Here is a 27,845-nt window from a genome sequence, read left to right on the forward strand (position 1 = left end):
CCGTTCGCCACGAGCAAAGCTCAGCTGCCCAAATCGCTGTGAGAGCAATGCAGGACGCCAGTCTCTGGTGTGGGGGGAAGCCAGATGCGCTTAAGTTTTCCTTACAAGCCGTTGGTGGGGGCAAAATTTGTGCAATGAGATCGGACACAGGAGAGCGAGCTGGGGAGCAGAGCACCCTGGTGGGGCAGGAGCCACCGCGATGGAGCCGGTCCTCCCGGGTGTGCAGGCACAGCTCCTCCCGGGGATGCGCAGCTCCCTACAAAGCCCGTGGCCTGCCTTCCCCGGGGAGGCGTTTGAAGGCTCCCTTTCATTCGCACACCCTGCATCAAGCAGGCAGAGAGTAAACATCTCCCGTAGCCCCAGCCAGGCGGGCGAGGTCTGGAGCGGCTGCAGCTGCGGGCAGGACCCCGGGGCAAGGCAGGGCCGCCCTCCCGGATGCCGAGGAGTCCCCGCAGCCGATAGGCACCGTGCCAGCCCTGCTCGGCGGTCGGCTCCGCGGGCAGGCTCGCCCGGCAGAGCGGCTGTGGTGCTGCCAGGAGCCGGCTGGCCTGCCCGCAGCTCTGCCCCTGCCCGGTTATATGGGCAGCCGCGGAGGTGGGGCTGAGCTCTTCCCTCTCCGTCAGCGGCATCCCAGGGTGCGGGACAGCGAGCGCTCGGGGTAGCGAGTAACGGGATCGGCTTCAACTCTCGCCAGGACGAGATGGGCAGGAAGCTGGACCTCTCCAAGCTCACCGATGAAGAAGCCAAGCATGTTTGGGAAGTGGTTCAACGGGACTTTGATCTGCGGAAAAAAGAGGAGGAACGACTGGAGTGAGTATCTGCTCTCCGGTGCCTGAGTTGGGGGCAAGCAAGCCAGAACTTCTGATCCCCGTGGGCTGTAGGGATAAAACAACCTGCGGAGGCTGTGGGCGAGGAGGAACGGCAGGAGACCAGGCTGTGAAAGTCAAACATGGTTAATAGATTACGTTATCAGCGGCAAGGTGACGCATTCGGGCAGCAAAGGTGGAAACTGGCGCCGTGCCATCGGCAGCGATGCGGAGCGGTGACACCGCGGCACCTTATGGGCACAAATACCAGGAAATGCCTCTGTGAGGCTTGAGGCTGGCGGGGCTCTCAAGGGGAGACCTCACCTGGGAGCAGGGGATGGGATTTGGCTCCCTCGGTTTTGCTTCATGTGATGGGTCTCGTGTGTTTAGGGCAGGAGTTGTTCAGTGGGTCCTGGGAGTCGACAGATCCCTAAAGAGTCCTGAAAAAATAGCTGAGAGGAGTAGTTTACTACTGCTACTAGTAAACCTGTTTTAGTAGCCGTAAATATGGAATACAGGGGGCTGGGCTGTCCTGGGAAGGTTTTAGGGATCCACAGATTGGGAAAAGATTGAAAATCAGTGGAGCAGCAAATTCTATGAACTTCTAAGTCTTTGTAAACAGGGCATTGGACAAAAGTGCTGTTTAAAAAATGATCTGTCAGGTCAGAGTAAATTTTGAGCATGAGAAATCACAAGGGTTTAGATTTTGTTCACTAACTATATCAAACACTGAACTTTAGTAATGTCTCAACATATTTCAAGAAGCTGCAGTGACCTTCTTCAGGGTCTGGCCAAGTTCTCATTATCCCAGGTGGGTGGTCCATGCTCTCAGACTGGGTTGGGCAGTGCTGCACTCCCACTGAGCCCCGAGACCCTCCTAGCTCTGAATTTTGTGAGCCAGGGCCGGTGCTGATACCACAACAATGCCTGGAGACCAGGAGCTCATTAGTTCCTCTATCAGATCCAAAAGGATGGATGAGGAGTGATAGCCATCCTTGGTTTGGGATATCTGCATCTCCCAAAACCTTACCATCATGGGAGCCTCTCCGTTTACACCACTGGCTACAAGAAACTCTCAGTCATACATTTTTCATCCCCCTGATCACTTTTTTTTTTGCCTAAGAAAAACCAGCCTGCGTGGGAGGCAGAGATAATTCAGTATCATCATCTACGGCCTTCCTCTGCTGGTAGCTCTGAAGAGCAGGAAGGAGATCAGACAGGGGTATTTAAAAAAATTATCACCCTGCAAAGGGTGACTGTCTCCCTTGTGATGCATCTGAGCTCAGCCTGGAGGGAGGAGGTGGAGATCTACATTGCTGTGTCCTGCAGCAAAGAATTGGGCGAGGTGAATTCCTTCCCTACTTGACCTTGGCGCCAGACTGGCTTATCTGGGTCCTCTCTGATGCCCAGGAAGCTTCCAAATTGAGTGCCATACTCTGGGAGATATAGGATGGGGAAAGGTCTTGAGATGCTCCTACCCAGCTGCTCTCTTTCCCTTAAGTATCATTTCCCCTGGTTTTTTACTTTGATTTTCTTGTTTAATCCTGTCCTGTCCGTAATTTCTGAATAATTTCTGCTCCAGACCAGACCACCAGTGTGGGAAAGTCTGCCACATTCCTGCGTGCTGGACATGGAGCTACACAAGCATTTTCTGCCTGTAACAAGCTGGGACATGATGTGACATTCTGGGAGACCCTGCAGCCATTAACTCTGTGCTCTGACCAGCCCCATTTACTTTTCTATTCATTTACTTTTCTATTCACCGGGCTTGTCTCAACCTGCCAGCCTTGAAGAAACATCCCATCCACCCCCTCCCCAGCTTGGTCCTTTTCTTCCCTTTTTGCTGCTTCTCTGTATTTTGTTTTTGGCAGAAGCTATTCACCAACAAGGGACAAAGGCTTCAGCTGGCCACAAACTGCACAGGCATGTGAGGGCAATGCTTTGCCCAAAAAAATTAAACAATGGCCATTTTGTGGGGTCTCTCCCTGATTCTTTCCTGAAACATCCATGCCCACAACTCCATTTTTGGGGGATGGCTCCCTGCATCTCTCCTGGAGCTCTGTAGGTCCAACCCTGCTGCAGCTGGCATCCCAGCATCGCAGATTTATTCATTCTGCTGCGAGCAGAACAGGGAAGGGGCTGGCTGGTGCTCCTGCCAGCAAGAGGAGACAAGAGGCGTGCGGTTTCTGCGGGTTTTAAACTGGTTTGGCTGAGACTTGTCCTTCCTTTGGCAGGTCTGGTGGGTGAGGGAGGAGAGGTGAAGGGATCCAACCGGTCTCTGGGAACCAGAAAAAGCAGTTCCAGTAAAAAAGATTGGATCCTGCTGGCAGCAGCCTTAGCACGGGAGTGGAAAAGGAGTACTGAGTCCAACCCAAGGGTTTTCTATTTGCGGGTTTCTTTTCAGAAGTGACTTAAATTTACTGCTGGGACATTTGCACAAATTTGCCCAAAGCACTGCTGTGATGGTGAACGGCTGATTATACAAACCAGGTGCCCAGTTTTCTGTCTTTATACTGTTTTTTACATCTCCCAGATGTAAATGCAACTTGGTGTCACTCCTGCGTGACCACGAACAGAGGAGTGACAGCAAAAAATGTGTCTTGTGGTGTGCTGGCAGCCAGCTGGCCAGAAAATTCTTCCTCAGAAAAAAAAAATCAAGAGCTGAGCCCTAATGTGCAAACTGATTAGGTTAAACAGAGATTAGCTTGACTGACATGCCTGCCCTTGCCACTGCCAGTCACACCACTGCTCCCAGGGCCAGCCAGCCTCCTGCTGTGATCACTCCTGCTCCTGTTGTGGTCACCTTGGCGTCAGTCCGGCACTGGGAGCATCACTGGTGCCTTGTGCTCCACATTGTGATCCTGAAGCATCCTCCAGACTTGATTGCCTGAGGGTTTTAACCCAAGCTGACTTCTACTCAGCTTCCTAACCCTGTCTAGAGAGAAAACAACTTTCTAGGACCTTCCCTACAAGTCAAACATTTTCCTCTCAGCCATGGCCCCAAAGGCAAACATACCTGAGGTGGTGCGTGGCACAGGGAGCAAACAGAGAGCTTTCAGGTAGTGCAGGGGCCTCCACCAGCTTGGCAGGCATCTCAGCTGTTGCCAGCTGCTGCTGGGGGCTCAGACTCATGCAGACACTGTTTTCCATGGGGAGCTGCTCTGGCAGCCAGGTCTGGATAGTGAAGGAAGCCTGCAGGGATGCACTGCCAGGAGAAGGTGGTCTTGAAAAGGTTTCACAGGATTGTCACAAGCATCTCCTCCTGCTGCATCCGCTGAACAGCCAGAACCTTGTTGCACATAACTTAATAAAATTCTCTGCTGAATTTTTAGCACTGGAGGACTATATTAAAACCCCTTTTAATCCTTTTTAATCCCAGATTTCTTTTCTTCTCTCTCTCTCTTTTTTTTTTTTTAACTAAGAATTCCAGAAAGATTTTAATTCCCTGCAGAACTTCATGCTTGAAGATTGTGTCAGGTTGGGATACAGCCAGAGGGCTCAAGAAGAGCCGCTCTCCCAAGATTCCTGGCATTTATGATCAACAGCCTGTGAAACAAACAGGACAGGTTTTGGCACAATCATTTTTTTTTTTTTTCCTAATGATCCTTGTGGGTCCTGTCCAACTCAGAATATTCTGAGATTCTGATATTAAATTAAATTAATATTAAACTCCAGTTACCCGCCCTGAATCTGGAGCCCACTTTGTTGTTAGCTTATTTAACTCGTGATAAGTTATTTATTAGATTTGCCCTACAGCTGTTTCCACAAGCTGCAGACTTGCAGTGCTCCCTGGAAAATCGTTCCTGAAATGGTTGTGGCGTGATGGGCTTTGCCATGTGAGAGTTTGCAGTGAGATGGTAACAAGCTCAAGTTCCTGCGTTTTGGGTTGTTTTCTGCAGGGAGCTGAAATGCAAGATCGACCAGGAGAGCAGCAAGAGAGAGTTCCTGACAAATCAGTCCCACCTCAATGAAACTCACTGTGTCCACTGCCTGCAGCCCTTCAAGTTCCTGCTGAACAGCAAACGGCAGTGCCTGGACTGCCACTTCTACACCTGCAAGAACTGCAGCCGCTACAACAAGAAGGAGCAGGGCTGGGTCTGCGATCCCTGCCGCCTCTCCAGGTACCGCTCCTCAGGGAATCCCAGGATGGTTTGGGTTGGAAGGGACCTTGAAGTCCACCTCGTTCCACACCCCTGCCCTTCCACTAGCCCAGCTTGCTCCAAGCCCCATCTGGCCTGGCCTGGCCTGGAATACTTCCAGGGATGGGGCAGTCACAGCTTCCCTGGACACCCTGTGCCAGGGCCTCACCACCCTCACAGGGAAGAATTCCTTCCCTATATCCCATCTTACTCTGCCCTCTTGGCAGCCACTCCCTCTTGTTCTGTCAACCCACACCTTTGTCCAAAGCCCTTTCCCAGCTTTCCTGGAGCCTCTTCAGGCACTGAAAGGGGATCTAAGGTGTCACCAGAGCTTTCTCTTCTCCAGATGAACACCCCCAGCTCTCCCAGCCTGGCTCCAGAGCAGAGGGGCTCCAGCTCCCAGAGCATCTTCATGGCCTCCTCTGGACTTGCTCCAGCAGCTCCACGTCCTTGTGTTTGGGACCCTAGGGCTGGAGGCAGCTCTGGAGGTGGGGTCTCACCTGAGCAGGGCAGAGGGGCAGAATCCCCCACTCCCCTGCTGCCCGTGCTGTAGGATCAGCCCAGCACATGAGGGGGTTTCTCGGTGCCAGTGCTTATTTCTGGCTCTTGTTAACATTCTCACCCACCAGCACCCCCAAGTCCTCCTCCCCAGATCTGTTCCAAACCCATTCTCCACCCAACCTGTTTATTTGCTTGGGATTTCCCCAACCCAGGGGCAGGACCTTGCACTTGGCCTTGTTGAACCACATGAGTTTCTCATGGCCCCACCTCTCCAGGCTGTCAGGGTCCCCTCTGGGTGGCATTCCTTCCCTCCACTGTGTGACAGCACCACACAGCTTGGTGTGTCAGCAAACTGAGGGAATGCTCAATCCCATTGTCCACGTTACCAACACATGTGAAAGAATTCCTGTTCCCATTTCAACTCTTGGGAACACCACTCCTCACTGGTCTGCTTCGAGGGAGGCTGAAGGAAAAGGCAAGCCTCAGGGATGAGGCTCAACAAGACTTGCCCAAACTCAGCATCCTTTTAGACAAAAGCATGCCGTGTTTTTGTTGAGATACAGTTCTTTGGGTGAGGGTCTGCTCACCATGAGCGTGGCTGGAGTGGCTCACCTGGGTGTGCCTCCTCTCTTTGGGCAGGATCGTGAAGATCGGCTCCCTGGAGTGGTACTACGAACACGTGCGCTCCCGCTTCAAGAGGTTTGGAAGTGCCAAAGTGCTGCAGTCCCTCTATGGCAGGCTGCAGCCAGGCCAGGGGCTCAACTCTGCGTTTCTGGGTGAGGAATGGCCACTGCTGCACGTGAGGAATCTGTGTTGCACCACCTTGGGATGAACCAAGGGAGGACCAGCGGTGTTGACGCTGCTCTGAGTGTCGTGGGGTACCAAGACTGTTCAAAACATCTTGGGGAGGAAGCAGAGGTTCAGGGTTGTTCATTCATACACAGAGCAGGTGTTCTTGATGGCTTTTCTACTGTGAAGTCTTAAGTTTTTACCACAGACTTGAGAATGTAAGATCACTGAAGTTGGATTACACCTCTAGATCATCCAGTCCAACCCAGTACTACCAAGACCACTAAACCGTGTCCCCAGGTGCCAGATCCATGTTTTTTGAACACTTCCAAACACTTGCACCACTTCTTTGACCACCCTTTTAATGAAAAAAAATCCCTAATACCTCATGTTTAATTTTAAAAGTCCAATGTCCTGCAGTTTGTAAGTACATAAAAGTTGCAGCTCTTGTTTTTCTTTATTTTTGGTCTTTTCATCACAGAGCTTGTGGAATTAACCCTGGTTTAACCTGCAGGATAAAGCCAGCCCTCATTTTTTTCCCCGTGACCTAATGATTTTTGCAGCCAACCTGATGATCCCCTGGCACTGACAAAACTTTGCCAAAATTAGTGAGCTACCCGTCACCGTAACTTTTTCTTCACAGCTTCGTGGACCTTCCATATTTCTGATATTGGTCCAAGAGTGCATAAATACACAATGATGTTAATACAGCGTTATTTACTAACCAGCTCCTGGTTTTCATTCATAGAGCTCCTACACCTTGGCCTATTTCCTTTGGAAGCCAATGTGGAGTTTATTCCCATCTTGAGGAGCCACAGAAAAGTTTGCACACATACCATTGACATGACCTGATTCAACTGCTCCAATCACTCTTTTAGCCAGGCCACTCATGGCAGAAATAGCAGGAAAAAAAAAAAAATTAATGGACTGAGAGACAATCCATGCATTGTTTGGACCGAAAATGCATCAGAGCACACAAAAACCCAACCAAGCGTGAGGGTAACAGCGCCTTGAGCTGCTTTAAATTGAGATTCTGATGCCTTTTTCAAAAGGAAATGATTTTGTTGTTTATTACTTCATTAACACCAGTGAATTGGCTTGACCCTCGAGCAAGAAAGAATCTCCTCCTGGGATGTATCTCCGGCCATCTGCAGTTGGCTGTGCTTTTCCCTGCAGCTCCCAGGCATGTTGCATCAGCCTGGGGAAGTTGTGGCAAGCAGCTCTTTGACTTTTAAAAGTCAAGTCCTGTCTCCAAACGCCTATTTTGTTCTCTCTAAAGGGCCTTTTTAACCATTGCTTCTTGTGATGGCTAGAGAATGAGAATTCCAGTTAGCCGTGGCTCTGAAGCTTGCTCTCTGCTCAGGAACAGGGAGAAAATGTGATTATTCACTTTTCCCACAATTTTTCTCTTTGTTTAGGTCTTCATGACAGAGTTTATAGCCTGCCAGACATTAACAGTAAGTAAAAAAAGGGGATTGCAGCAGGGGGCTTGCAGTTCAAGCAAGGTTTCCAATGTCTTTTTGTCTTCTCGGGGCCCCCCCCCCCCCCGCAGCTGTGGGCACTTCCAGAGAGAGTTGGAGTGGTCAGACCAGGGAAAACATTCCTACACTGCAGTGGAGATGGACTATAGTGCTCAACTCCTGCATTGTGGTACATCTGGGGTCTCCAAGGGTAGATTTGGATAAAACAGGACTTTTGGTTACATGTCAAACTTGAAGTTTGCAAGCGCCCGTTATCTCAAAGCAATGGGTCACTGATAAATAGAGGAGCTGGCTGATGGGAATCAGGAATAGCTCCTGAGCCTTCAAGCACTGGAGTCACCCAGGTGGACCTTGGGGTGCCCTCAGAGGTGCAGGTGCCCCTTCACTTCCACATCTATGATGGTGCACATCTGGCAGGGGAAGCAATGAGAGGCCAGCCAAGCCTTTGCAAGAGCAAATACTAAAAGTGGGTGTCTGCAAAAATAAATTCGGGGAGGGACTTCTAATCTGGGCCTTTTCACCCCATGTAAGAAGCATGGCCTCACCTGCAGGTACACTGGTGTGACCACCAGGGTGGGGACTTACCTGCTGCCTGTGTCCCCTCCAGGAGAGTGCCAGCTGCTCTCCAGCTGTGACCCCGGGGATGACAGCGATGAGGAAGACAACATCCTTCGTGGAGCTGAAGCAGAGCGCTACAGCAGAGTAAGTGTTGGGTTCTGGAGGTCCCACTGCCTCACTTCGTGTCCCTGGCCTGCTTTGGGAGGTGGTGGTCGTGGCCTTCTGTGCCACTTTCAAAACTGGACCTTTCTCTCTGTTTTTCTTCTCTGAGATAAGCTCCTGTCCCAGTTTGTGTAAAAATAACCACGTCAGTAACATCATAAATACTTGGGCTCTGGAAGAAAGACCCACTCCTAACACGACAGATGTCACCAATTAATATAAAACTCCCAGCTCCTACCTGTATAATAATGAGTACCCACCTGTCTTAGTTTTTTTTAACTGATGGCTTCCCAAATATTTAGAGAGAACTGACTGCAGCATCCTTTCTCTGAGGATGGGGAGATGCTTCAGGACTCGAAAGCATCACCTCAATCCATGAGCTGCAACCTGGCTCAGCTTTCCCATGGTGCCTATATAAACCAGGAGTGAGGTTCTCACTCTCTGCTTAGGGCAGCAGTCCTGAGCCAGGGGCTGTGGAAATCAGGAAACCACTTTTCCCTGCCTTTAGCACCAGCACACTCTGTACCTGGCTCCCTTCAAGCAGGACAGCATCAGGCCCAAATTCTCTCTGCACAAAGCAGAGCAAACTCAGGCAAACTAAGGAAAGATCCTCCCTCCCCCTTTCCTCAAGGTCAGCTGTGTCTTACACTGGATTTTCCTTTCTTGCACTTTCTATGCTAAAGATGTGCAAGACAAAGCGGCTGCTGTCTGTGCATCCCTTTGATTTCGAACTGGACTCGGATTACTCTGCTCAGTCTCGCCGCCAGTCTATGCAGCTCTCTCCGGCAGCCAGCAGCCCAGATGCTTTCCAGGTACTGGGAGACTCCCAGGGGGGTTCCTTTCCTTTCTTCCTCCTTCTCCTTGCTACCACTGCTCCTTCAGCCTCAGAACCTCCTTCAGCTGGTGTTGGGAGGCAATGGTGCCAATCCCTGTTCCCCATCTATCTCTTCTTCCAATCGAAGTCCTTTGCCTCAGGCCAAGTCAGGAGCAGGACACCTGATTGGAGCGAGGATGAGTGGTAAGATGAGACAGCAAGAGGTCCTCTGGCCGTGTCCCTGCAGATTTCCTTGCTCTCTGCAGACAATCGTTTTCTTGTGTTGTCCCAAGGCTATGGGACACACCCTGGTTTCCAGCAAGTTCGGTGCTCAAGGGATTAAATGAAATCAGGTTCTTCTCCCGTGTTCCCATCCAGTTTGTGGCTGGCTTTGCCATGTGGCCAGTAGCTCCATGGGGCACAACCTTTGTGAGGTTGAGATGAATCCCACAAGAGCCCTTGTGAGTGAGGGCCAGTCAGAGGGAGGAACATAGGGAGGATAAAAACTGCAGGAATGCTGGTTACTTCTAAATAGGAGACTAGATGTGCCTTAGTATCCAGAAGTGGCCAGGAGCAAGATTCAGATCCAGACAGTGCAGTGAGCCATGCCCTGTGATCCCACCAAGGGCCAGGGGTCGACCAACCCCGCCTTCCAGCTCTGGGGAGGAACACAGATGGGGTGACCCTGGGTGTGGCAAAAGGTTTTCCAGCCTGAGAGGCTTCAGGTCAAGCTTTTTGGGTTGCTCTCATTTGCCTTTCCTGGTGAAAATGCACTTTTAAAACATTGAACAGCTCCTTCTTTTTAATAATGCTCTGATTAAGGTCTATTCTTGGGTAGAAATAGGATGTGCTGAGATCTGTAACGACAGATTAAAAAAATAAAGCTGCACAATTCTGCAGAAAATTATTAGAATTTGGGGGAAATAATTAGATCCCCTTTTTTTTCCCTTTCTTTTTTCCCTCTTTTTGCAGCAGAATTCAGTGTGAGAGCTGGCCTCTGTCAAGACCATCCAAATTGTATTTACTGATTGCAGATCATTTAAGGTGGTGGTTGTTTGAATAAGTAGAAGGGGAGGTGTTTTAGAAGATCAGAGGGTTTTGCAGCCAGGCTGAGGGAACTCTGTGGTTGTAAAAATTACCAGTGCCCCCTGGCAGTGATGGGAAGTATTGCTCAGGGTTCAGCAGCCAGGCAAAGCCTTTAAATGGGATTATTAGGAATTTCTATATTTTATATAAATATAGTTGGCATTCTAAAAGGTCAATTGAAGAATAAAGAGAGATCTTACTGAAGGTCGGGAGAGACAAGGAGTCGCAGAATCGTGGAACAGTTTGGATTGGAGGGACAGTAAAGATCATCTCATTCCAACTCCCTGCCATGAGCAGGGACACCTTCCACTATTCCAGGTTGCTCCAAGCCCCACCCAACGTGGCCTTGGACACTTCCAGGGATGGGGCAGCCGCAGCTCCACATCGTTCTTACTTTGGGGGCTCCTGAGCTGGAGGCAGCACTGCAGGTGGGGTCACACAAGGGGAATCTCCATGGGCAGCTGCTCAGCAGCATCCTCAACTCTCAGTCGTTCCCAGATTTCCCCAACTCAGCTGAAGATGGCTCCCAGGAGTCCAGGATCACGGATGCAGACCTGGTGTTCCACCATGTCCTGCAGGAGCCAGGGGTGAGCGCTCCGGAGCAGCACTTCAGCACAGAGGTTCGGCTCACTGTCAATGCACGGAGAAGGAGCCTGGAAAGAAACCCAAAGCCTGGTAGGTGTTTCAGTCCAGGTTCCTCTTGTATCCTCTTGGGACAAGTGGCTGCAAGCATTGCACCAAAGTGAAAACATCTTTGGGTTTTTTTCTGAACAGCCTCAAAGCCACTAAGAGGCTTGAGGGTCAACACAATTTATCCATCTGCTAAAGTGATTTTTCTTATGAAAGAGTCTGCTGATGTTATTTAGTTGGGCTGATCTCATTCCCAACAAAGCCAAAGGGGTTCTTCCTAAGGTGTCCATCCTTTTCATGCCTACTGGTGATTTCCAGGGTAGAAACTAGATACAATCAAATGGACACTGCTAGAAACAATGGGTTGTGTTTCCTGCTGCAGGCAGCTGAGTTCAACTCCTTAGTGAAAGATGTTGTGGCTGCAGAAAGCTTTGAGTTTTTGGGGACTTGGACTAGAACTGGAGTGTTTTAAGTGGCATCTTGTAGCTGGGCAGGGTGCATGGGTAGGCTAAATGACCCATGGTTTTGTGAGTCTGTAAATACCCTCTAAGAGGCAGAATTTGCCTTTTACAACCTCTGTTTTCCCTGCAGTGATGGCAGAGCCAGGAGGGTTGGATACTGGCTTGTGCATATGCAAATGTAGAATATGTTCTTCTGTGTCTCCAGTGGCCTGGCTGTATTTCCAGGACATTTGAGAATGCTGGGTAGACCTTTACATGGCTGTTTAAATTCCCACTCCAAGTCCTGCTGGAGCAACACAGCAGCAAGGTCCCCTGGCAGGTTAATTCCATTTTCTCTCGTTGTTTTTGTCTCATTTGAAACTCTCCTTTACACAGGAGATTTTTCCACTCTTTTTAAACGTTCCATCCTAGGCTGGTACCTCTCTAGCCTGAACCTAAACATCTTCCAGCACCTGGGCAGTGCACAAAGGGCAGCATCCAAACCTGGGCTCCCACAAAACTGGGAAGGCAGTAGTGGTTTTTGGTGAGGGGCCTGGCTGTTCAGGGCACGAGAGCAAGGATGGTGCTCCTTGTGCCCTGTGTGGGCTTGGTGCTGTGTGGGCACAGCGTGTGGAGCTGCAGCCTGGTCCCTGTAGCCGTCCTTGAACTTGGTGTGGCTTGCAGAAGCACCTCCTGCCAAAGGGAAAGACGTCTGATCTGGGGAAATGCCTCATTATTTGCTAGGCTTAAGGACGGGGCCGATGGCCAGGAAGGAACTCAAGGGTGTGAATGCTTTGTACCTTTCTCTCTCCAAAGGCACGCCCTGGAATGAGCCGCCCCGGGCGCGGTACTCGGCAGATATGGACACCTCCGATGAGGAGCTGAAGGGAGCCCAGTTCCCTGCCTACCCAGCCCAGCACGTGAAACGCCGGAACAGAGCCTCCTCCCAGGAGAACATCAGCCACTCCTCAAACCAGGTATCAAACAGCCTCTGGGGACACCAGGCCCGTGGCCAAGTCCCCCACATTGCCTCTGAGCTGCAGGGTGGTTCAGAGGAGAAGAGAAGCAGCACTGCCCGACTGGGGTGCACTTTTCCAGTCACAGCAAAAAGAAAATCAGGCATTGGCTGGTGCTTCCCTCTGCCCCTGCTGCCATCACAATAACAAACCTGCTTTAATTGCCACTCATTTTCCAGCTTGTCCTTATTAATCTGAGTTACTTGTGGGTTCTTGTGTCTCCAAAAAGGCTTTCTTTAATTGAATGTGCCACTGCTTAATAATCAGGTGGAGGTTTGGAGACAGACACTTAATAAGCACCAAGATCCTTCTCTTCCTTTGCAGTGTGTTCCTGCCTCAGTAGACTGGGACAGGATGACCTGTCACATACCTCTCCTGAGTGATGGTAATGGAGGGAACAGCCTAAAAAAAGGTGTCAATCGGGGTCTAAGCTTGTGTTTTAATTGCCAAGCAAGGACCTGCTGTTCCTAGTGCTGCCTTTGCCAGTGGTGGGTGGTGGAGATGGTAAAGCTGATCTGGTTCCTCAGATCTCTTGAGCAGCAAAATGCAGGGTGGTGTTTGGCTACAGATACAGGGGCAGAATCAGCTGCCAGTCTCACAGCTGGTAATTTTGCATGTCCTGGACCCCTCTTTGGGTAATCAGTGTGAGATCTGTGACCACAACCATCCCTAAGCACCACACTTCATGTGCCTGGGTAGGGAAAGCTTCTCTCTGCCATTTACATCTGTGGGCCCATGTTTTAATTAGTAAATGCCATTCCTTCTTCAGCCAGCAGTAAATGGGAGAACCCTGGACTGGGTGTCCTTAATGAGGCCACGCTAGGTTAGGCATGAAATGTGCACCATGCTTTGCAGTGGGGAAATGGGCCCCAATTCCTACCAACGCCTCCCATGACTTCCTCCAGGAGCTGGGCAAGCTCCCACGTCAGGCTGTGGTTTGCTCCCTCACACCTGTAGGAAGGCTGGTGTGGAGCCTTGTCACCCTAATGGTTACGAGGCATCTTCCCACTCCCACTTTACCCCCATTTGCTCTTATGGCAGCGTTGCTCATTAGTTTAAATAGCTCCCCATCCTCCCTGCCCTTTGTGCTGCTGATGTGTTTACAGCCAGCAACCATCCTCCCACCCAGGCTGCTCCTCACCCAGGGGTGCAGAATCATGTTTGTTAACCCTATATTGAATCCCATAGCCCAGCTTCGCCTGCAGTGTTGTCCTGGCAGACACCTCATTGGCATCTGAAGATTTCAGGAGGTGGAGAACTCAGCTCTTTGACCACACAGATGAAAACTCTCTTCCCCTAAAACTACCTTAGGGGCAAGTCTGTCAAAATGTGGTGATGTCAAAACCACTTTTGCTCTAGCTCTGGAGAGGGTACAGTGTTCAGTCCCAAACACAAGAAGATAAGTTTCTCCAGTTACAAAAGCAGGGGCTGTTTCCGAGTCCTGTGACTCCAGGAGCTGAAGGTTCTAGAACAGAACTCAAAAAAAAAAAATCTATTAAAAAAAGCACTTAAACCTGATGGGACACAAAAAGAAGCCCTGAATTGGTACCTGTGCAGGTCTTTGTCTTTAGATTTTTAGAAGCCAGGTAGGAACAGGACCAAGCCACAAGGAATAGCTCCAATTTACCAAGTTTCTCCCCAGAAGCCGTCCTGCTGTACCTCAAGAGAGATCAGTGGTTCTGGATTCCCAAAGCTTTGATGCTGTCTGGCTCCTCTTCTTTACATAAAGCCTCTGGTAGAGGCTTGCATAGAGTAACAGCAGCAAGGGTAGTTTCCCCTACCTGATGTTACAGGCTGTGCTTTTAAGTTTATTCCCCATAAACGTTTTAATGCAGAGCACGGTTTGCCAGCCTTTGTCACACTGAGAGAGGTGCAGGGTGATCCAGTCCCTGATGGGGATGTGCCCTAATGGGGTGCCCACCCCGCATTAAAGCCAGTCTTGATGGGGGGAAGGAGAATGAAGCTCTTCAGCTGCTATCCCGGTAGATATCCATCAATATCAACAGCAGCCTGTGCTTTAGGCTCTGATCTCTCCCAGCCTTTTCCTTATGGAGATAGGGCAGTGGTGACTCCTGGTTTGTCACCATCTCTGAGGCTGATGGGCCATCAGAGGCTTCTTATTGTCTCTGGGAGCATTCAAGACCCAGGCCTTAAACAGGACTGAAAAACCACTTAGCAATGGACTGAAGTGCTTCCTACCGGAGGGTTTAATGCTGCTTGGAGATGCTTTCAGTTCAGGGCGGTAGTGACAGCTCTGCTCTCCATAGTGCCAGGTTTTTATATTCATTTTCCCTTAAGCAGATGCAGTCGTCCATAGCTGTTGTGAGGGTCTAATTAATCAAACGCTAGCTAGCACAAAAACTAAGTGAGAGGATGGAAATGTTATCAAAACAAAGCCCACCCCTCACATCTCTTTGTTACCACCTTTGCTTACTGCTTTTGCTGCTTGTTCCCCTTTGAATGGGCAGCAGCCACTCAGAGCAGCAGTGATGCACTGGTAGTGTCATAAAACGGGCAATATTTCTCATCATTTGTGTTTTATTTGTTTGGATCAAAGGAGAGAGACTTTTTTTTTCCAAAGAAAGAAAAACTTCAATTTCTAAAGGGAAAAAAAAAAGCTTCCTTCAATGCTTTCAGTGACCATAGATCATAGAGATGTTTTGGTTTAAAGGGATCTGAAAAATATCTCCTTCCACCCCCCTGCCATGGGCAGGGACACCTTCCACTGTCCCAGGTTGCTCCAAGCCCTGTCCAGCCTGGCCTTGGACACTGCCAGGGATGAGACAGCCACAGCTTCTCTGGACAGCCTGTGCCAGGGCCTCCCCACCCTCACAGGGAAGAATTTCTTCCTAGTGTTTAATCCAAATCCACCCTCACCACAAAGGTTTGTCTTGGTTCTTGAGCACAGAAAGTAATTTCTCTTTGACTTTCAGGATTTTGTCTGTCTTTAATTTCTCTGCCCTTCTCTCCATGCCCCATTTTTAGTCAGAAGAGTGAGGGAAAAGAGAGGGGCAAGCATCTGGGTAAATCAGTGCACAGAGAAGTCAGAAAATTTCAAAGTGGTGGGGAAAACTTTCAGGTTTGGTTTTGCTACTTGGGTTTTTCATGGGAAATTCTTGCCCTCTTCCCTCTTCCTTTCCACCACTGTGTTGGCAGGAGTGTGATGGGGTGGTTACAGCCTGAAAAGCACGTTAGTAGGAAGTGAAAATGGATGTTGACTCGAATGTGGGGCAGCAGGGGAATGATGGTGAGATGGGCAGCTTTACTACAGGCTGGTGCTTTTATTGGTGATGGGGTTTTACACTCACTGCATCAAAGCTCCAGATGCTCTGGTGGGAATTGTCACGTGCTGGGGGTTCGGTGTTGCTTGGAATTTTCCAGATTTGAGGTTGCTCTGCACCTCCTGGAGCTTACTGACATTTTAAAGACATTACTTAAAAGATATTATTTTTTAGCATCTTTTAACTCTGCCCACAGTGGCAGTGTCCTGCTGCTTGCTTTCCTCTGCTGGTTGCACTGTTTCCTCACTGTCCTGGCAGTGGTGGCTGGTCTGTTCTCTACTCCTTTTCCCTCTCTCCCTTTCTCTCTCTCTCCCCTTTCCTGTAGATCCATGAGCTCAACACTCGCATGTCTGCAATCGAACGCATGCTGAACCGCTTGGAGGAAAAAATCCTGACGCGCTCTGACGAGGTAACCGGGCAGGAATCCTGCAGGGATGGAGCATGGGCTGTGCTGGCCCCTTCCCCTGGCCACTGGAGAGGCTTCTCTGAAGCAGCCAGCATTGCAGGGATAGGCAAAACTATAGAAATGTTTAGGCTGGAAGAGGTCACTGAGTCCAGCCATTCACCTGCCAAATCCATCACTAAACCCTGTCCCTAAGCGCCACAATGACTTGGGCTGTTTGAGTTTACTCCTCTGTTTTGGCCTTGCAGGCTGTTCTCCAGTTCCAGGTGATGGAGCACCTTAGAAAACACTGCATGGCAGGACAGAAAAAGCAGCAAATTTAACCCATTTAGACCCTGTGCAAACCAGTGCCTTCCTTGCCCCTTCTGCCTAAGGAAAATTGGGTTTCAGGCTGATACTTCATGAAGTGCTAATTTCAGGAGTTTTGTTAGGTGGTGTCTGTATCTGCAGAGCTGTGACAGCTCATTTGAAATCATGGGACACTCAATTAGTAGCTGTGAGGAAGGGAACTGGTTATTGTGACTGTGAGATCTGAGTCAACGAGCATTTCTGTATCTCTTCTGAGCTCCCCTCATTTTGCCATGTCACCAAACTTGGAAGAAAACAGCTAAATTAGGTTAGAGCTGAGCATCAGTGTAGAATCTGTGAATACTTAGACCGCTTAACATTGATTTTTGGGTTTTTAATTTTAGACTATGCACTCTTTTCCTGCATGTGAACCCATCACCTCTCTGGCAGCTGGTGGCTCAGTAGAATGGACAGTGATAATTTCAGGGAAGGCCCCCAGGCACAGATGAAACAATGCAATTTCTCCTCTTTTTTCTAAAATTCACAGTGGGGGACGGCCACATTCGTAATCATTCAGTGTTTCCATCAGTAATCCTGACCAAGGGAGTAAGAGGTGTGCATAGTGTCAGGTTCCCACACTTTATTCCCATATCCAGGGCAAATCAGAGCACAGGCAGTGGGTCTAAACAGCTGTGGGACAGGCTGAGGTTAACTATGAAACAAAGCTTTCCAGCAGAAAGGATAGCAGAGCCCTGGGATAGGTTGTCTGGGAAAAAGATTGCCTGCTGCAGATGCTGCTATTGGAAGCTGTTAAAAACAGCTCAGACAAAACCCCACCAGGTATGACGCAGGTAATTGTATTCCCACCTTAATGCAAGGGTCAGCGAGTTCAGGAACTTCTGGAGATCTCTTCCAGCGCCTGGGAATTTAATAGGATTCTTCCCCAGCTGCCATGAATTGCACCTAACAAAGGGGGTGGGTGGCAATGTGCCATCTATCCTACAGGGAAATTTGCTGTGTGGTTTCTCATCGCAAATGAGATTACCCAGAGGTTCCAAAAGTTACCTCAGGGAGTGGCAATTCCCATGGCTGCTTCCCTCTCCCTGGTGGACCTTGTCTCTGGGTCGCTGTGATCTCTGCCCTCAGAGCCACCAGCCACGCCGTGGTTCCTAAGGAAAATGTGGTGATTTTTGGCCCCCAAATCCCTCATGCACCCCTTTTCAAGGATGGGGGAAAGGCAATTTTCCACAGGGAAAACCAACCAAGTTCTGTGCATGGGGAAAATGGGAATGGAAGTTCCTTAGGTCAAGGGTCTGTGTTCCTCAGTGAGGAGCTGGAGTGCAGCTCGCTGGGCTCTGCTGTTCCCTGGGGTGGTTTGGCTGCTGGGGCTCAAAGTCCCCTTTGCAAAGGGGTCACACTCCTCGAGCTCCTCTGCTTGGTGAGTGTGTCCGGACCCGGGCATGTCCTGTTGTCCAGCACAGGAGGCTCTCACACCACTCCCTTCTTCTGCTCCTTCAGTCTCCGGCCCCAGAGTCCCACACTGATCCCGATGCTGAGGAGGAGGAGTTGAAGAGGAAGCTGGAGGAGTTAGCCAGCAACATCAGCGATAAAGAAGTCTCTTCTGACGAGGAGGAGCGTGAAGAAAAGAAGAGAGCAAAGAAACCAGAGATGAGTTCCTCCAGTGATGACATGGCCAGAGACGTTCGAAAGGTAATCTGTGTCCTACCAGCCACACCATTCCAGGCTGCACCCATGATTCCTTCTGCTCTCAGTGGTTTATGATTTTACACCATGAAAATGTGACTCTTCTTCTGTCCCACACCTCCAGCTGGATGCCTCCCAGGGCTGTGTCTGCTTTAACAATGTCAAGGGATAGGGAAGTCCCAGGGTGTTAGATCAGGACCTTTCTCCTTGTAGGCTCTCCCAAATCTTACCCAGGAGTCAAAAGTAAAGCCTCTTAGAGTTCTTGCAGGCTACTGCCTGTCACGGAGAGGTGCACAACCTCCACATCTACTTGTCTTGTTGTCCCAGGATCTGGAAGTCACTATGGAGAAGAGTCCTGGGGTGGGAGAAGAGTTCAGTGATGATTTAGTGCCAGCAGCATTTGTCAGGCACCTGCTACAGTCTGAAATGTCTTTTCCACAGCTGTTAGTGCTCCTGATTCCCTAAATCCCTGATCCCACTCCCACTCTGCTGGATCAGCATCTCCTGCACTTCCAGCACTGTGTTGGCTCCTGTCCCTACTCAGTGGCGGGTGACCCATGGGGACAGGGATCAGGGGGAGGAGGACAGATCACAGCACCTCTGCAGTGTGTCTCCAGTTGTGCAGCACCTTCAAGGTGATCCATTAGCACAAAGGGAGAGGTCAGCATTCCCTGCTGGGTCTCTGATGGCTGGTTTGTCCATCCCCTCCCTCCTGCCTTGGCTGTGGAAGGGGGATGTGTGCCATTGCTCCGACACATCCACGGCTGGCAAGGGAAGGAAGCGGGCACCACGCTGCCCCTCTCGTCTCCTGCAAAGCTCCATTCATCCAAGGTTCTGGTGACTTTCATGGTGCCACGAGGTCTCCCTTTAATCTTTAATGTTCATTTGTTCCTCAGCCTCCCAACACAAAACCTGGTGGGTTTGGGTACTGTTTGCTGTGCTCTCACTGCCACTGGATCAGCAGTATATCCTTACCCACAGCATCCTTTACTGCCTTCTTTTTCCTGAAAGCTGCTTTCAGTTGACTCCTGCAGCCAGACTTAACAACTTCTCGTGGATTAAACAATCTGCATCATCTTAATAACCATTTCTAATTAAGTCCAGATAAGTGGCAACTCACCGAGCCAAGGTGACTTAATTCCTGTGTGAGCTGCTGATCTGCAGCAGACAGAGGCTCAAACCCTGAACAGGTTCGTGTGGTATCAGTGTAAGATTCTTGTTTCTTATGAAATGAAGCCTGGATCCTCCAGATTTGCTACTTTCTTTGCCCCCAAACCCAGCTATGAAGCAGGGAGGAGTACTGAGTTAGAAATGCCTGCAGTAGCTGGACCAGCCTTGGTTAAAGGCTGTCAGCGTGGATGATGTTTAACACCAACTTTCCTTATACTTACAACAGATCCAGGTTTGGATTTTGTGTGATTCTGAGGGATTTTTAGTATGAGGCTCCTCCAGTCAGGAAGAAATCTTCCTATTTGGGGAGCACTGTGATGGAAGCACACGATCCTAATGGAAAATGTGAGAAAACTGCTGTACCATGAAGGCACCATAAAATGATAAAAATATCATCTGGATTGAGTTAGCTGGTTCTCTGCAGGACGGCTTGCCTGGAAATACATGCAGTTGTAAACACAAGCAGAACATATGTCACCCCCACCTCCTTGGTTTCTAGGGAATTATCAGCTGGGAGAGAGATGATGAGCTTCTTCAGCCCATTTTTACATGTGTTTAGCACCTCATCAAGCCAAGGGTAGCACTTAGGGGCGTTATTGCCAGTCAGTTCTCCTTGGGGTGGGGAGAGAGGACATTAGCCCCAAGTTCTGGCAGTGTGGCAATACAATCATTTTATGGGGTCTGGTTGTTTTTATTCTTTTGCCACAAACTCGAGGAGTTGTTTGCATCTCTGCTCAGGCCCGCTGAGGTGTGAAGCAATATGCTGCAATTAGATCTTAACTGCTGAGTAACCGAGTGGCCCTCAGGTGGCCAGGTGCTTCCAGTGAGTGAAGCATCCCCCCATAACCTCTTTTCCGGGCCTTTTGAGATGACTTCTTTTGTCACAGCCATCCCGCAGAAAGCATGGGCTGAGATCAAAGCTCTGCCGTAGCCACGCATCCTCTGGTGGAGAGCCCTCCAGGAGCAGCGTAAGCCTGTTAATTACCACTCCTCCCTCTTTCCACAGCTCCTGGAGGTCTGGTGTCCCTCTCACCCCTGGCTTGTGTTGCTTTATACACCACATTAAAATAACATCCATATTTTTTCCCCCCTCCCTCCTTCCCTCCCTCCCTCCGCTTTGGCTCTCGCAGAGGCAGTCGGCTCAGGCTTTGAGTGAGATCACGGCCAAAGTGCTGAGAGCCATAAACGCCACGGAGGAAGCGGTGTGGGAGTCGTTGCATGGAGAGAGCCAGGCCTGTACCCTCCCTGCGGGGCAGCTTCCAGGCCTGGCAGATGGGAAAGAGGTGGCCGAAGCCTACCGGGAGCTTGAGGAAAATGTAAGGCTCCCCAGAGCTTCTGGGCAGCAGGGGGGGTGGGAACACAAAGGAATCCTCCCCAAAATATCTTGTTAATGGGTAGGTCAGCACTGAAAGGATGGTCAGCAGAGGGATTAAAGAGTCTGGTCTTAGAGGATGGTACAACAGCAACAGCAGATGCTCGGTCTTGTGGTTTCCCTTTCCTTGGTTCCTGCTTACCCTGGGTGATGAGCGTGGTCTCCACCCTGCTGTAGCATCACTTTGCTGGACTTGAGCAGTCCCTGCTCCAGCAAAACTTGTGTCCCACTTCCTTCAGTTCCTCCCCAGCACTGTGTTTCATCAAGGGCTTTGCAAACATGACCCACCTCTTCACTAAGGCTGCTTGTGCCTGGGGCTGATGGGCTCGTGCAGGTGACAAGTTCATAACGCCCTGCAAGGTTTGTGTGACCCTGGAGCACTGACGACTTTTTAAAGCACTATAAACCCAGAGGAACTGATTCCCTGTGGAAATGGATTGCATCCACAGGGCCCTGGACCAAGCTCCAAAGAAACAGTTCAAGGAAGAGCTGCATCTCCATCTGGGTGGTCGGGTTTTGCTGTAGGAAACGTCCTGCAATGGGGAGCAGGGTTTTTTTCTGTGGCTCATCTCTCACTGGGGAAAGCTTATAAATAAAAGCAGGGAGCTGCAACACCTGGATGCTTTCTGGCCAAATACAGCATCCCAGGGGAAGAGGGTTGGATGCATGAAGGTTTTGGGGTTCCCCCTCTCTCAGGAGAGGTGAAAGGGCTGGGAAGGATGTGTGCTTTGGGCTTAGTGCTGCAGCTGCCGCTGTCAGCTCGGGACAGGGGTGGGTAGATAATGGCCCTGGGAGATGTGTGTCATCCTGCCATTCCCTCGGGGATCCTGGCTGAATCACAGCAGGCTGGCCACTATGTTCTCCTCTCCAAGGCATGCCACCCACCTTGGAGGGCACTGGGAGAGTCTGATGGGCCAACAACAAATCCCTGTGACTCACAGGTTGGGTGGTGCATGGCCTTAGGATTTGCACGGGGATGCGTGGGACCTCTGGGAGCGTGGTGCTGGGATTTGGGTGGATGAACTGTAGATCAGTGCACGGAGAGGGCTCCTGCCAGGCAGTTTTGCACAATGCCTAGCCCAGGGAAAGCTGAGAGGGCTGAAGGAGCAGCAATTGCAGTAGCAGTACTGAGATTTTGGGACCGGTCAGCAGAACAGTGGCCACATCTGAACGTCTGATGTGATTGCATACTGATGTGTTAATGTCTCCCAAACTGCAGTGCTTGGACCTGTGTCCTTGCAGTAACCTGGGAGGAGACAAGTGGCAGTAAAAGCAGAGTTTTCTTTGGGATAGATCATTTTACCCTTCTTCTCCAGGCAGCAAAGGGAGGGCGGTGCAGGCTGACCCTGCTCCCAGCACCACAGACACCCTTAAAACAGATTGAGCAGATTTGGAAAGTCAGTTTGTCTCCTTCCCAGCTCTGCCCTCACAGGACACAGCAGTGTGAGCTGGTTTGCAGGTACCTCTCTCCCTCTGAGCACATGGCACCAAGACTCTGCTGCTTCTCGAGCAGGTTACCGAGTTTTGGTCCTTCCTGTGTTCCCACTGAGCCTCTTACCACTTCACACTGTTGGTAATTGCTCTCAAAAAGGCCAGGGAAGGGACAAAATGAGATGAAAAGCCATGTCACAGCTGACTGGTACTGTCTGTACTGCAAGGCAAGAGGGCAGTCAAAAAAGAGTGGCAGGAGCTGCTGCATCTGGGGCTGCAGTCACACCAGGAGAGGAGAACTCCAGGAAGGTTAATTCTTCAATGTGATTTTTCCTTTTGCTGTATTTCAGGTGTACCTGACTGCTGGAAAGACCTACCAGCTTGAGAAGACCCTGAAGGAGCTTGAGGAAGGGGCTCAGCACAGCGGCACTACAGACTCGGAGCTGTCGGAGCTGGAGGACAAAGTGGCCTCAGCGGCTGCTCAGGTGCAGCAGGCAGAGAGCGAGGTGAGGCCCTGGCTCTGAGAGATGCTTTGCCCAGCCAGTGATGGCAAACAAAGCCACTGATAGACCCTCCAACCACCATCTGTGTGTCTTTTCTCCTCCTTCTAAAGATATCGGATATTGAATCCCGAATTGCAGCTCTGTCTGCTGCAGGGCTGACAGTGAAGTCTGTGGAAAAGGCAAAGAGGAAATCGAGTGTGCAGGTGAGCACAGAGGGTGGTGGCTGTGAGGTCCCAGCTCCAAGATGTACGTGCTGCCCTGGGCTGTTGCTGCTGCCCCTGGGTGCTGGGAAGGGCTGCCTGGCTTGCTGAGCCATTCCCAGCTCTCCCCATGCTGCCTGGTGCTCTGCCATGGCAGACCAATGTCTGCTTCCTTCTGCACCCCCAGAGACACCTCTGCCTTCCTCTGTCCACAGGCTGCCTGTCTCCATTCTCCTGGTCCTGCCAGCAGCAGTCCTGGGGAGTCTGTGGATGACATTAAAGTGAGTGTGTGTTTAATCACAGGCTGTGCACGTGGCACAGCGCCAAGCCTGGAGACAACCGCGGTCTCCACGGGGCTGCCTTCAAAGCAGTGGCCTCAGTGGGGACCTCTGCCCTCCTGTCCCTTCCCCACAGCAGGCTGCTCCCCTTCTCTTGCAGGCAATGCCCGGACTGCAGAGGTTCAGGAGGAAGTTCAACAGTCCCCTCGAAATCACCAGTAAGGACCACAGCCCTGCCTGTGGGAGATGGGGACCTGTGCGTGGCTGGGCTGGGCTTTGGGGGATGCTGATCCTCTCTCTCTCTCTCTCTCTGCATCCAGCTGTGGATTCCCTGTGCTTACGGCCTGCTGGTAGGACAGCCACAGGGAAACCTGTGGTGGATAACTGGGAAAGGAGGCAGCAACTGGCAGGACTGGGGACAGTGATGGGAGAGCAGAGATCAGGCCGAGGTGGCTCAGTCCTCCAAGAACCAGGGCTTCTCTGCAGCCACCCCAGAGCCCAGGGAGACACACCTGCATTCCTTTGTCTGTGGCATCCCTTGGGCTGTTAGGTCTCAAAGCCTCACCTAAGCCCATCCTCTCTCCTGACAGCAATTTCTCCCTTGCTTGGCCATCTTGGGGAAGGTATCCTTCCCTGGTTGACATGCCCCACCCCTGGAAGCGTTCCAGGTTGGATGGGGCTTGGAGCAACTTGGGATAGTGGAAGGTGTCCCTGCCCATGGCAGGCATGTGGAACAAGAGGGGATTTCAAATTCCTTTTGACCCAAACCACTCCATGACTCTATCAATCTCAACCCTGCTGCCCACCTGACTCTGCCACTGGTCTCTGCTGGGGAGCAAGAAGCCCTCCAGGGCCCAGCTATGGACAAACAGCAGCTTGGGAAAGCTTCAAAGCACCTGGTGACTTGAAACTTGGCACAGCAGTTCATGTGGCAGGGGGACAATCACTGGAAATGTTTCATCCTGACCAATAGCAGCGAGACCCATTAGGAAATTACTTTTCTATTTCTCTCTTATCTCTCCTCACAAGCTTGAAGGCAGAAAGAGTGGCTCTCCTTCCAGATAATGGAAGAGGAAGGGGGGAAGATCATTTAATGCAGAGGTAGAATGGCGTTTCCCCCATCACACAGACAATTAACAGTGCTGTTTCCCGGGCTGGGGCTGGTAGGTGGCAAGGTCCCTTGTCCTCATCCTGAGGAGGAGTCATCTGCTCTCCTTCCTGCGAAGGGCAGGCAGATACCACCAGCCCGTGGTACACGTCAGCCCTGCCAGGAGATAGAGGGATGTGCAGTGGGGACAGACGTCACCAGGCAAACCTAATCCCCTGTGCCGGGGCTGGGCCAGGGGGTGATTTGGTCTCCTGACTGCCTGCCTGGCAGGTCAGTGACTTGGAAAGTTGGGCCTGAAAAGGTGCAGCTGCTGGGAGCTGGTGGCAGAGGAGAGGAGATGGCTTAACAGGTCAAGAGAGTGTCGTAGGCTGGGGCAGTGAGAGCTTCTCCCAGACTGGGCTTTTTCTGTGCCACGGAGCTTTCCAGAGCAGAGGCCCTGGCAGTCGACTGCTGCCAGGCTGACCCAGCTCACACAGTGCTCTGGAAACCTGAGCAGCAGCAGCAGCTCTTGTTTCCATGTTACCAAAGTGCTTCCCATCACCCTCCCAGAGAGGGGAGTGCCGGGGTGCATCCAAACCCACAGCCAGCAGGGGATTAGTAAATCCCAAGTGACTTGGTGGGTCTCTGAAACCTCTGGTGAGGTGGGTGAGGTGCTGCTGCCCATCTCTCTTCCCTCACTGCAGGCTTTGACGACTCCTTTGACCGCAACTCCGTGTACCGCGGCTCCCTGACGCAGAGGAACCCCAACGGGAAGAACAGGAGGGTGGAGCGGCTCTTTGCGGTACGGACCCAGCCCCGTGGCTTCCAGGGGGACCTGTCCCTTCCCATGCTCTCCCCAAGCTGGTGGAGCTCTCAGTGTTGGTCTCACCATGCTGTCTGGTGAGGGCAGGAATGCCTGGGCGTCACCCCCTGAGGTCTGGGATGTGACGAGCCCCAGAAAAGATGAACGTCTTTGAATTCCCGCTGCCTGCGTGGTCCGTGGGATGGGGCAGGGCCTCGCTCCCTGCAGCAGCAGCAGCAGCTAGAAGGGACAAGGAGCGTGCTGGGGTGGCTCAGGGTGGCACAGACATGGTGGTGGGCTGAGATTCCTCCTTCTTATGCCCTGCAGAAGCCTGTGATGACCCACCTGTCCTGAGGAGAGGGGACCTTCCTGCTGCTGCATTTCAGTGAAGATACAAGACCTCAGCAAAGCAAAGCCTCTCACCGCCTTCCCTGCAGCACTTTCTCCTCCTTCTTCTGACCCTCTCTCTCCCTGAAACCCTGGACAGAAAGGAGGCCAGAGGCCATGGGCAGGAGGCCTTGCTGGGAGTTGATGGAAAGAGGAGCAAAGCACTGGGGTGTAGACACGTGGCCAGGGGCTCTCATGGGACAATGCTGGAATGAGACCTTGGATTGGGGCAGTGCTTTGGTACTGGGTCAACCAAGGGGCCCAGAGAGGTGCAGAGCAGGAGGGAGCTCCTCAGAGGGAGCTGGATGTCAGTGTGACATTCAGCACAGGGACCGGGCCAGGGACACAGCCCTCACTTGACAAACGCTGTCAGTGCCTGTCCCTGCTCTCTCCCAGGCTGCTGGTGAGCAGGGACAGGAGCTGACAGTGAGTGTGGAATGCCCTTGGGATACCCCAGGAAGAAGGGGGACCCAGGAATCCCAGTGCTGGCATTTGCATCCTGATGCTGCTCCCAGCTCCCTGCCATGTCCTTTGGAGCTTTGCTTTCCTTCCCTGAGCGGCAAAGCAGAATGAGAGCAGTGCTGGTTCCCTTCCAGTGAGCACTTGGTCTTTGCCCCAAGCCATGCAAACACCCACTGAGGCTTCTGCCATGTGCCTGGAGCAGCTGTGGCCATCTGGGGATGGGAGTGAGGCAAGGCTTGAGGGAAGCAGTGGCAAGAAAAGTGGGAGGAAAGGCTGGAGGGCTTGCTGGGGATTGGTTTGCTTTTCCAGCTCTTGAAAGATATCGGATATTGAATCCCGAATTGCAGCTCTGTCTGCTGCAGGGCTGACAGTGAAGTCTGTGGAAAAGGCAAAGAGGAAATCGAGTGTGCAGGTGAGCACAGAGGGTGGTGGCTGTGAGGTCCCAGCTCCAAGATGTACGTGCTGCCCTGGGCTGTTGCTGCTGCCCCTGGGTGCTGGGAAGGGCTGCCTGGCTTGCTGAGCCATTCCCAGCTCTCCCCATGCTGCCTGGTGCTCTGCCATGGCAGACCAATGTCTCTGCTCCATGTGAGGCTGTATCAGCAAGACACAGAACCCCAGCAAGCAGAGTGTAGGTGCTCTTCTGCTCCACAGAGGGGTCAGCCCCTGCCAAGGTGCACTTTGTGGATGAGCATGTCCCCTGTCCCTGGTGATGGCATTGTAGAGCCTCTTAGGCCCATCCCGTGCTTTGGAGGGGCTGTGATGACCCTCGGGGGCTGCAGCGGCCCTGGACCCCTGGCATCAGCCTCCACCAGATCCCCCAAGATGTTTGTTTTCCCCCAACATTCAGTTCTCCACATCCACTAAGCCCAGTGGATCAGTACTGGCCCTATATCTGTGACCAGAGCATCAGGATGGGAAGAGGATTGCTTTCTCTTGCAGGTCACTTTGGAAGAGGTTTTTTGCTCAGTCCCTGTCCTGCGTAGCCCCCACTTTCCTCCCTCCTTCCCTCCCTGCCCGGTGGGCGAAGTGGGGAGGATCGCTCGCAGCTGGAGCAGGGATGTCAGACCTGTGCTGACAGTTTTCCCTCCATGGCCACCCAGGCTGGATCATTTTAGGCAATTCCTGTGCATCTGGGTTAAAACCACTTTAATTACAAGCAGTACGGTGAATTCTCATGCAAGCAGCACATTCGTTTGGCTTTGGTAGTAGTAGAGGCTGCTAACTGCCTAGGAATTAGTCCTGTGGTCATCCCAGAGAGTATTGTAAATCCATAGTCTGGGCTTCCCAGCTGGAAGCAAAACCAGTTTCTTAATTTAAAATTAAGTCCTTCTGGCCTGAAGCTCAAAAGGATAAGTGCAAACCTCTGCTGTTGCAGAAACTCTCCCGGACACTGTGGCTTCACTGGATCCAGCTAGTGGCTGTGCTGGGATGGCAGCTCCTTGGCTGGCAGAAGGGAGCTCCACCAGATCATCCGAGGGGTTTGTACTCACCCTTCTCAGGGTTCAGCCTTCACCCCAACCCCATCTCTTGCTTGTCTGGTTTCAGCCATGACTCAAAGTCCTTCCGCACCTGCCCCTGTGCAGGGACCCTCACGGGGAACCTCAGCAGTGCAGACCAAGGTGTTGTTCAGTAGCCACCCACGTTGTTCTTTGCTGGTTTCCTGACCCATTTGCCTGTGTAGAGATTATAATAAATGTACACTAAATCATGCAATAAAGCCAATTTTGTGTCCAGAACCGCCCACCCCTTTCCCAGTGTCTGTTTCTCAGCACACTTGAGTGAAGGCTCCTTTCTCTTCCCATAGAATCCCAGAATGGTTTGGGTTGGAAAGGACCTTAAAGCCCATCTCCTCCCACTCCCTGCCATGGGCAGGGATGCCTTCCACTAGGCCAGGTTGTTCCAAGCCCCATCCAGCCTGGCCTTGGACACTCCCAGGGATCCAGGGGCAGCCACAGCTGCTCTGGGCACCCTGTGCCAGGGCCTGCCCACCCTCACAGGGAAGAATTCCTTCCCAATATCCCATCTAACCCTGCCCTCTGGCAATGGGAAGCCATT

General features: G+C 51.5%; 1 protein-coding gene across 12 annotated transcripts; it reads left to right on the plus strand.

The window, feature by feature from the left end:
• The first annotated feature begins 317 nt into the window (after positions 1-317).
• MLPH (melanophilin) lies at positions 318-27,526 on the plus strand. Of its 12 annotated transcripts, XM_042035360.1 has the most exons (18): positions 321-810; positions 4,706-4,927; positions 6,086-6,222; positions 7,654-7,692; positions 8,324-8,418; positions 9,120-9,248; positions 10,825-11,011; positions 12,223-12,383; positions 16,029-16,112; positions 17,913-18,104; positions 20,399-20,584; positions 22,422-22,577; positions 22,685-22,777; positions 22,990-23,055; positions 23,213-23,270; positions 23,373-23,402; positions 24,844-24,941; positions 25,269-27,526. In XM_042035360.1, exons 1-18 carry the CDS (start codon positions 701-703, stop codon positions 25,293-25,295), a joined length of 2,070 nt encoding a protein of 689 aa, XP_041891294.1. In that variant the 5' UTR covers positions 321-700; the 3' UTR covers positions 25,296-27,526. The 12 variants fall into 12 exon arrangements, with proteins under 12 accessions (XP_041891301.1, XP_041891296.1, XP_041891298.1 ...); XM_042035362.1 differs by lacking the exon at positions 16,029-16,112 and having other exon boundaries at positions 320-810; XM_042035364.1 differs by lacking the exon at positions 9,120-9,248 and having other exon boundaries at positions 320-810.
• Positions 27,527-27,845: the final 319 nt, after the last annotated feature.

The sequence above is a fragment of the Corvus kubaryi genome, unplaced genomic scaffold (assembly GCF_017639235.1).
Source record: "Corvus kubaryi isolate FWS band 111438036 unplaced genomic scaffold, C.kubaryi_AGA036_p1.0 37383, whole genome shotgun sequence".
NCBI classification, from domain to species: domain Eukaryota; kingdom Metazoa; phylum Chordata; class Aves; order Passeriformes; family Corvidae; genus Corvus; species Corvus kubaryi.